At 41.6% G+C, this 10,424-nt stretch overlaps 1 protein-coding gene across 1 annotated transcript; it reads right to left on the reverse strand.

Annotated features, from left to right (window-relative positions):
* Positions 1-4,091: 4,091 nt before the first annotated feature.
* PSMG1 (proteasome assembly chaperone 1) lies at positions 4,092-10,424 on the reverse strand. Its single transcript, XM_026053050.1, has 7 exons — positions 10,306-10,424; positions 10,023-10,132; positions 7,864-8,015; positions 7,439-7,501; positions 6,408-6,606; positions 5,394-5,530; positions 4,092-4,325 (listed from the first exon to the last, which is right to left on the reverse strand). Exons 1-7 carry the CDS (start codon positions 10,422-10,424, stop codon positions 4,251-4,253), a joined length of 855 nt encoding a protein of 284 aa, XP_025908835.1. The 3' UTR covers positions 4,092-4,250.

Here is a 10,424-nt window from a genome sequence, read left to right on the forward strand (position 1 = left end):
CTCCAGATGTGGCCTCACCAGGGCTGAGTAGAGGGGGATGATCACCTCCCTCGACCTGCTGGATAAAACAACCCTATGTACTCACACAGAGTCATACAGAGTAAGACTCAGTACTTATTCCTATTTTGAGTGAGCTGCTTCTTAGCAAGCGAACATGAAATAAACTTGTGTACTTTTGCACTTTTATATATATGTATGTATATATATATATCACACTTTTAATCTCACAGTTCTCAAGTTAACCTTCTGAGGCTCTTTTTTTCCATGATATTGGACAAATTGCCATTATCTTCATTTACCCCTGGGTAAGCAGAGCTAGTATTTATTTGAAATTAGTAAATAAGTGCTATTTCCCTCTCAGTAATAGCAAAACCTAGACTGACATATTTCAGGGAATAGATGACTATGTTTTGATTCAGCCAAGGCTGCAGCAGAATTTCTTGCCAGAGTACTCCATTTTTAAATTTCAAATAAAACCCCATAACCTTCAAATAAAATTGTGCTAGACAAACTTGCATAATCTACAATTTCTTTATTTGCCATGGCAGCATGTTAGCTGGGAAGTGTAACAAGTCATTTTTACTTCATTTTTACTAACAAGGTCTCTTCAACAACCATCGTAGAAGATGAAGATCATGTTCATAAAGATACATTTACTTCGCTGCGTCTGCGGCTACATATTAAAAAAAAAAAATCACAGAATAATTTTTCCTTAAAAATTATGGAATGGAGGTACTTGTTCAAGCAGGCATTCCTCACGTGGGGGCCGAGGTGGCTTCCAGCAAGGCTGAACAGGAAGGTGCTTTTGGGCACTGGGGAGGCGCCCCAGGGCCCTCCTAAACCCACCATGGCCACCAGGGCACTTGGGCATTTTGCACTTGTTTTCTGTGATTATTCTGCCCTGATTTTTTTTTTTTTTTTCAATCAAACCAGTGTGGAAGAGGATTGAGCTGAGCAGCACATAAGCTTTTTTTGTGCCCAGTGAGAATGCTGCTCAGAGGGGATGAGCTACTGCACCTTAATCTCTACTTTTATTTCACAGCAGTTCTCCTATGCAGGCAAACCTCCACTTTATAGGATGACCGGTGCTCATCTTCTCCTGCTGTGTTCTCCCCTCTCCCATGCTGGCTTTTTCCTGTTCTAATGCAAAATGCCAAATACAACCCTTCTACCCCCCATTTTTTTTGTTCTGTGCAAGGCTACTCATTGCTGTTCAGCTGCTCAGCAATCAAACTGCTGCTGTTGGCAAACATGAGCACTACGCGCTGAGACTTGAGAGACTGAGTTGGGCCTGTTCAGCTGGGAGAAGGCTGAGAGGGGATCTGATTAACATGTATGAATACATGAAGGGAGATTGTAGGGAGGAAGGGGCCAAGCTCTTCTCAGTGGTGGCCAGTGACAGGACAAGGCATAATGAGTATAAGTTGACACACAGGCAGTTCCATCTGCATGTGAGGAGGAACTTCTTTCCTGTGAGGGTGCCAGAGCCCTGGCACAGGCTGCCCAGGGAGGCTGTGGAGTCTCCTTCTCTGGAGATCTTCCCAACCCGCCTGGATGCCGCCCTGTGCCCCGTGCTCTGGGTGTCCCTGCTGGAGCAAGGGGTTRGAATAGATGATCTCTAGAGGTCTCTTCCAACCTTGGTGATTCTGTGCACTCCTATGTTCACCTCCTGTGAAGCACTGCATTGACTTTGAAGTCCACAGAGCTGATTAGGAGGGGAAAAGAAAAAAAAAAAAAAATGGATCCACATCCAAGCCAAACCTGGCAGCAGTAGTCTGAATTCATCCCAGCTTAAGAACTACAGCACATGGATGGAAGCGCTCCACAATTCGGGTAAAACATAGGGAAAGAATTCGCATACTTTTTGGCAAAAGCTCCTACATGCGTTATGTATTGCATGAAATTCAAGTACTTCTGCTCATGATTTATTTTCCTATCATATTTATCAATATAGGAACTCAGTGTTTCCCAGAAAGTCTTACCTCAAAACTCTGATCTCACTCCTCCAGTCAGATTTTCCTATCGGTGCTGGTTACTGTCACATGCAACAGTTGGTAAAGTTTTAATCTAAAATGTTTAAAGAACTGCAGAGCTGATGGCACTGAAAAACAGCAGCAAAAAACACGGTAGGAATMTCTCATTCCTTCATTTCAGCCTTATTTTAATTTTTCAGCTAACCCAGCATTGCCCTTGGGCAGGGCATGGAGAAAAAGCAACTAACCCTGCAGGCAGAAATGCAAATGTCTTCAAGTCTTGGCTAGGGACTGAATTACATTTGCACAAGCAGATTTCCAGTATTTTCCTAGATGTTGCCTACTTGATTTCCCATTTTTAATACATTTTTTTTTGGCACAGAAATGACAAGCTTTTCCTCTTGAGCCTTTAGCAACACAGCACAGACTGCAGGGTTGGGGTTTCAGGTATTTGCTGCCAGGGTAGGAAAGCTGGAGTCTACATGACTTAAGTTCCAGTAAGTAGCAAGATAAGGAGACCTTCATACAGGAAGGGAGATATATTTAGCGTATCAGAAAATGGTGCAGCCAACCTATGAGCAACAGAATTCTCATCTCAGATCACGTGTACAAACAGGTCTTATTAAAACACTATGTGGAAACAGAAAAACAAACCACTCATCCCATAACCATCACTTCACACTCCATCAGATTTTTCCAGAGCGCAGTATCCCTTCAAGCAACAGCCACTTGCTTAGCTCTGAACATTAGCTATTTCAGCTGAAGTTTAAAATCAATATCTAACCGATAAGCAACTTTGAATCCACGTCAATTAAATTTTACTACAGTTGGAACTGTCATACAATATGCAGTTAGAAATGCAAAACCCGAAGCTGTAACAGATCTGCTGAGGCCAGCGATCACTTCAGCAGACACTGATCACAATCACCCCTTTCAAACCAGAAGGCRGGGCAGCTCCATTACAGGAATGCACCATACCAAAGTTTTCACTGGGAATTCTCTATAAACCAAAGCTAAACTAAGTAGAAAACTTTGAACCCGTTGTTCTTGCKCTAAAGAATAACCTACACGCAGTTAAAAACCCTCATGCAGTGACAGTATCTGTGGTAGTAACAGTATTTTTAATATCATATTCTTGAATATTGAATTACACGAGTATGCAAAAGTTGTATCTGCATCACAATCCCAAGAAGAATTTTAAGTACTGCTGAAAATAAATAATTGAGAGATAATTTAACATTAAAATCTGAACGCTTACTTTTCTCTRTAAGATGTCCTCTTGAGCATAAAAATCCTACTACTGCTAGCAATTAAAAAGATTACGGAAGCTTATACTGAGGACTGGCTAATTCGGTCTGCTTGTAACAATCTGCAAACTTTCTGAGGTGTAAAATTCAAAGCTAAGGGAAGCCTTCACGAGTTTCCAATTTGATATCCGCAGCGCCGCTGTGCCGATAAAGCGGTGGCCGAGGCGGCCGCAGCCCCTCGCGGTGCCAGGGGTTCCTGCCCCACGGGGAGAGCTGCGGGCAGCAGCCCCTGCGGCCGCCGCTCGCGCTGCATCCCCCAGCTCCCGCGCGCGGGCTGGAACCGCCGGCAGGACGCGACGTCGCCGGCAGCCGCGTCCCTCCCGCAGGAGAMGCCTTCTACTGCGGCCAGGGCAACTTCCCCAGTGAATCCACGTCAAGCCTTTCCACTCAGGAGGTCTTCAAAAAGCACATTTCTGGCTATTGTACTCATTTGTAAAATCAGCCTTAAGTTCCTGGGTTTGCATGAGGAAGGCTGATGCTGAGCCTACAGTCAACAATATTGACTGTACTTCAATTCTGACCAGCACACATATGTGAACACGTACGCAGGTTATACGTATATGCATGTGAAAAGATGCAGAGTTCACTTCTTCCCTAACAGACAAAGCTTTAAGTAGGGCAGCTTTCAGCTCTCACGATAAAGAGAGTTGTCATAAGACTGCATTCCCCACCTGCACTATTTCACATATAGAACATATATATTTACAAAAGTCTGCCAACTCAAAAGAAAAATAATGTTGATTTGCATATTTAAGGTAACTTTTGTAGATAAACWGCTCCATGTGAAAGTCTCCCATCCCATACAGAAGAAATGAATTGATCACTACAAATATGTTCAAGATTAACAAAAATAACTGCTAAAGTCTATTAAAATTTATTCCACTTTTAAGGAAACAACTACAATTCCAATATCTCCTTTGCAGAAGAAAATGGAGTTCACAAAATTGAGTCTATGTCATAAATGTCTTTTTTATATATAGATATTACTGTGAGTTTCATTCGTTGTCAGCAACTTCTTCAAAATCTTCGTGCTCTCAGAGGTATCCTAGTGAAAGGAAGAGATAATCAGCATTACCTACATGGCTGGTAACAAAAACATACAAAACAGCTTAATTTCCTCCCATTCCCAGTATTTATTACTGAGAAGACCAGTTTGATTAAAACAGCAATTATAACAAAACTCGGGTCTGAAAAATGAAGATACCTGGAGCACTGCTAAAAGKTCCAGAGGAATTTGCAGTTTAACCCTGCCCTTGTTTTTTTAATTTGTATCTGTCCACCCTTGCATGATCATACCCAAGAAAAGGAAGAATCTGGATTTCCTGAACACTTGCATACTAATTGTTAGCCTAAATTTAATAGGCCAATGAAAGCTGTAATGAAAGCAAAATTTGTAATTCCTACAGTTATAGCAAAAATAAGCATTCCAGCATATACAGGCCTCTCTATCACCTAAATGGAAGCCCAGCTGGCAAAATGGAACAAGTTATTTTGAAACGGCTACACTTTCATAAAAAAAAAAATTCTGAAAGAAAAACGTCGAGTTCAGTTGCTAGACTGTGATGACCATGAAGCTGTTTGATTAGTGCAGAGCTGGAAGAGTCAACTTTATAAATTTGAAATCTTTCAAGTCCAAAAACAAGTTSTAGGTCAAAGTGCACTTCTTAAGAAACTTCCAGGTATTGCCCAAGACAGGCACATGCAGAGCTAGAACAGAATCACCTTATGTATGTGTGTAGAATATATTAAAAAAAGATATATACATACACACACATTGGCATTTTAAAGCAGGACACATCACAGGGAAGCTGTAGCTTAAATGATTTCAATAAGTAACTCCCTGAAATACTGCTATCATTTCAAGTGCCTGAAAATTTAAGGTGAAGGTCTGAGGAAAGCTAGACATTCCTTACTTCCAAGCAACTTAAAAAKGCATAGAAATGATTACAGCAGATACCGTTTCAGAAATCACTATGTGCACTTGAGAACTTGTGCTAAACAAAGTTTGTATCTTTCTGTATCATCATATATCATTTTTAATTACTGTCTCTACATAGGCACAAAAACAGCAGAATGAAACCGTGATAAGAGACAGACAGAATCTTCCTTGTACCTTAACTAAACTCTTGAAGATTCCAGAGGAAAGCAGAGGCTTGAATGCTTCAACTGTAACCGTGTCCAGTTTGATGACATCCGTGTAGCACTGATACAATATTGCAGGAATCTGCCATACTTGACAATAACTCAGAACTAAAAGAGAAAAGGTCTTAAATTCAGCAGAGAAGAAATCTCAATTTTGTAATGAAAATCTCATTTTGTTCTGTTCAGAAATAAAAAAAATAAATTAAAAAAAAGAGGGCATTTAACCTTTTAACTTAACTGAAAGTTTTACTAGTGGAAGACCAGCATGGCTCATACCCCCAGGTGCACAACAAACTGAACTACCAAACGGTGAATACTAAGTGGTGCTTTGTTCCTAACATATCTTAATCAGAAACTGTATGGTATTGGTAAAGGAAAAATAGAAGAACTTTAAAAGGGCAAATCTTCAAGCGCATAGAAACTTTTTCTCAGAATTTTTTCTCCCTATAGATCCTGATAGACAACCTGTTATGCTACTATTATTTTAGCACTGTATAATGAAAAGACTTGAAAGAGCTACTCTACTACAGAAGAATATAACAGAATCTAGCTTTTATATCAGGTCCATCCTGATAATTTCACCATTCCATGGTGAAACCTACACCCCTCAGCACCACAGCATGCAGGAAGGGCTTTATAAGCCTCAAATATGGTACTCATGAAAATACCACTTACTGGGCATTTTAATTTATGAACTAAATGCATTTCAAAGCCAATATATGATGCACTTTGTGAAATTTTATGACAAAATTTGCTAGTTCTAATATCCAACACTTAGGTRGTAAACATATTTGTGTTTTTTTTAAAAATGTTTGCATTTTAGAAGAAAACACTTAAGACTGCTAAGAATTTTTTGRAAGTTATCTTGAATAGCTAGTTCATGTAATTCATGATTTTAATCCTAATGGGATGCTGTTGAAAACACAACACGCCCTGTGAGCAGCAGTGGTCTGTAACATGGTAAGTAAGCGGAACTGCAGAGTACCAGCAGCAGGCAGGTCTCGCACGATGTTCGGCTGTTCCAGCAGTGGGCAGCAGACTGGTTCTTTGAATTCTTTTGTCTTTAGAGCTTTCAGAAAAGGCGATGGAAGTGTTAAAGTGGATTCCTGAGTTTTATATTCAGCTACAGGACACGTTGAAAGAATGGTTACTTGCAAGCCTTCCTTTCTGATGCAGCCAAAAACCTGAAGGAAAAAAAAAGTTCCAACACAGGTTTAATGCTACTGCAATAACAGCATAAAAACACAAAGATCCAATTTAATTTAGGAGCAGGTGGTAAAGAGCAGTTTGACTGAGGTCTGCATGACTGACTAAAATTGAGTGACTAACTACAACRTATGCACACAGCCAGCCAGATTATTCACCTGGCCTACTGAATTTGCTAAAATCTACATTATGACTTTTGGAGAACTGTGAAAGCCTCAACAGTGTCCACAGCTTGAACGATGCAAGAGCAGCCCACGTAGCAAAGTGAGTATATGAACAGGCTGGACAGATGGTGCTTTAGGGGCACCTTCATTCAGAATCCCACCTTGAGAAAGAAGCTGAGGGCACCTGTCAGCAAAAATGCCACATATCATGAATTTAAGGACAAGTTTGTTTGGGGATCCTCTAGTAGCTGCACAAATGGAATTATATTATTATTTTTTAAAGAAAGATCCTGCCAGGACTAAAATACAGCTGATAAAAATGAAAAAAATAAGTCAAGATAAAGAGAGTGGAAAGTAGAAAAACAGCAAAAAATGACACTCTTATAGAAACTGGCAACTGCTCCAATAGCTGCATAAAGTCAGTGAGTTACAGCAGATATAACCAGCAGGATCTAGAAAGAATTTCAAAAGGTTTGCAGATAGGGTATTTTTTCTTTTTTTTCAGTACCTGAGAAGAAAAAGCAATGGTGAAAACAAGTATTCACACCACTTTTTACGGTTAGAACATCAGAGAARAGGAAGCACATGCATTAAGTTGAGGATCTCTGCCCCTACAATTTCAATTTGCTGTTTTATCAATTTTTACCTTTTCAAGCCACTGGAACTGTTGATCCTCAGCCACATAACAACTGCACTGACACAATAAAACCTGRAAAAAAAATGTGTTTAAAGTAGCAGTTTAAAGAGTACAATGATAATATATCACATGTCATGGTCACACAATCGCAGTCAACAGCTTGTTCAATATTTTGGGTTTCTTCTACTCTTCTTAACAATTTTTCCTTCGCAGCTCGTGTGAAGCATTCAGTCCTGTCACATACCTTCTTCGAATCCAACTTCACGTGTGAGAACTGCAGGCAGTTTTAGCAAGCAAAGGTGAAGGAAATCTGACCCTCTGTATTTTTGATGGGACTAACGCAAAACACTGCTGTCGTTAACAGGCTGGGGAAGGGGAAACTGCTCTTTCTTCAGACAGTTAAATGCAGATGAGTTTGTGCATAAGTCACTTACAGTTGGGTCTGATATTAATCGATAGAACAAGCAGAAAGAATCGGTTGGGAGGACGTTTGTTGTGCTGGATGTTCGACACCATTCATTCCACAATTTCACAACTCCAACAACTTCCCAGCAAACAGAATCCAGGATAAAAGACGACAGGAAAGCTGCAGAGAACACTACCATTAGTCTACACCGATATAAAAGTGCTGTTCTACCAATAAATCCCTGAACCAGATTAGTTTCTTTGCAAACTCTTTCTTAAATTCAGAAGATATAATTATATACTTATTTTTACTGATCAAACCCAGGAAAAGTTGAGAATGTAAATAATCCCATAGCCATCAGACTTTAAAAAGAAAGAGCAATATTTATTGGATATAAATAACATCAAAAACTTGTTAGGAATTTTATCACTATAGTCAACTTTCATTTAGTGTTCACTAAGAAGAAATACTTCTAAACATTACATCCCAAATACTTCTTGATATACCATATTTAATAGATTTTTCCAAAACAGAATCATCGGGCCAACAAAACAAAACCTATTATACTGTCTTTAGAAAACAGTGAACAAGTTTGCAGGGCTTAGTAGCAAGCGATCTCAAGTCAAATGATCACAAAAATCAAATTAATGCCTGTGAAACTGAAGATTGATCTAGAACAGATCACAGAATCACAGAATGTTTAAGGTTGGAAGGGACCTCTAGAGATCATCCAGTCCAACCCCCTGCTCCAGCAGGGACACCCAGAGCACGGGGCACAGGGCGGCATCCAGGCGGGTTGGGAAGATCTCCAGAGAAGGAGACTCCACAGCCTCCCTGGGCAGCCTRTGCCAGGGCTCTGKCACCCTCACAGGGAAGAMGTTCCTCCTCACMTGCAGATGGAACTGCCTGTGTTGCAGCTTGCACCCATTGCCCCTTGTCCTGTCACTGGCCACCACTGAGAAGAGCTTGGCCCCTTCCTCCCTACATTCTCCCTTTATGAGCTTATACATGTTAATCAGATCCCCTCTCAGCCTTCTCTTCTCCAAGCTAAACAGGTCCAACTCAGTCTCTCCTCATACGAGAGATGCTCCAGTCCCTTAATCATCTGAAGTTTTTTTCAAGGAAAAAAAAATCAAATACAAAATAAGGATGTCAGTGAGATGAAAATGTTGAGAAAGCTTAAAACTTATTTCTGCTGTGAATAAGCTATTCAGAAATTTAAGATCTAGGTATTAAGTGGGTGTGGGAAGGTTAGAGGGAGTGCTAAGACTCCATCTCTGATGAGGAAATGATCACCTCAAAAGAAGACACTACGAACAAGGAAGAATTAAGAATCAAATCTCCACATTTAAAACTCTTTCAAGGATATTAAACTAAAATACTACTAACTACAGAGCAAAATAGCCTGAGAAGAACATAGTGTCTTCCAAAACGAGAACAATAAAACCTTAGAGGCCTTCCAGTACTCTAAAATAAAGTTTAATATATTGCTTAYATTCAACAGCTTTTCTGAAATTCTGGAACGTGTAAAGCACCCAAGCCAAATATTTAGTATTGTTAGTATAAAATGATCTAAGAACAGCACATATAATGCTATTCACATACCTTCATCCTATCTCACACGTATACAGTATTTCAGATGAAATTTTGAGGTATAAAGAACCAGAGCTAACTTATGACAATTTTACATTTCCTACAGACACCTGTTGGAAAACACTAGGATATGCAGAGCAACCTGTATTTTCAAAAGCAAATTTCTGCAATGCAACATGCAATCCTGGGGAGCCTGTCAAGTGCAGGKCACACATAAGGACTCTACCAATGAAAGCCTAAGGACTTCTACCATGATTAAGCAGAATCTGACAAGAAGCGGGTATAAAACTATTGTGCTGCGTATGCACCAGCTGGTGACTAATCTTGGATTTCTCTAAACAGATCTTCTCAGAAGCCTCAGGTTTAAAACTTTACCCCCTAAACACAAAGCTGGGTGCAGTAAGCACGATATGTAACAGGAAACCAAGTGAAGATGCGCTAAAGCACGGACAGTTTGCCGAGTCCTGACACGCTCTGGCGACGCCTCCTTCCAGCTCCTACTTTCTCCACGTTAGGCAGGAACAGAAGCGCGCGGCTGTTCCAGGCTCAGCTTTTCCCCTCAGTTATTTCCCCGCTGCGGCTCGCGGCACCCACCTGCGGCGTTATGTCCCACGGCTACGACCAGCTTGGAGCAGGAAACGGGCTCGTCCGCAGCGCCCTGCGCCGACGCCCCCGCTCCCCAGCTCCACTGCACCTCGACCTCCCTGGCAAGAGAAACACGCACCGGAGTGACGCCCGAGGGGGCATCGTGGCGCCCCGCGGCCGCCCTCCCTCGTGTCGGGGGGGGGACACACCACGATGGCGACGCGGGGACCGGCCGCGTTCGCGGCCCGCTGTGAGGCGACCCCTCCGTACACACACACTCCGCGGCCGGTACCTTTTCTTCTCGAGCTCCCTGCGGATCTCGCGGTCCTCGAGCGTCTCCTCGGCCGCCTCGTCGTCGTCCACGCCGGCGCGGGAGGGCGCCACCACCACCTCCCCGAAGAAGGTCGCCAT

The sequence above is a fragment of the Nothoprocta perdicaria genome, unplaced genomic scaffold (genome assembly GCF_003342845.1).
Source record: "Nothoprocta perdicaria isolate Ctin4 unplaced genomic scaffold, notPer1 scaffold_96, whole genome shotgun sequence".
Taxonomy (NCBI): Eukaryota; Metazoa; Chordata; class Aves; order Tinamiformes; family Tinamidae; genus Nothoprocta; species Nothoprocta perdicaria.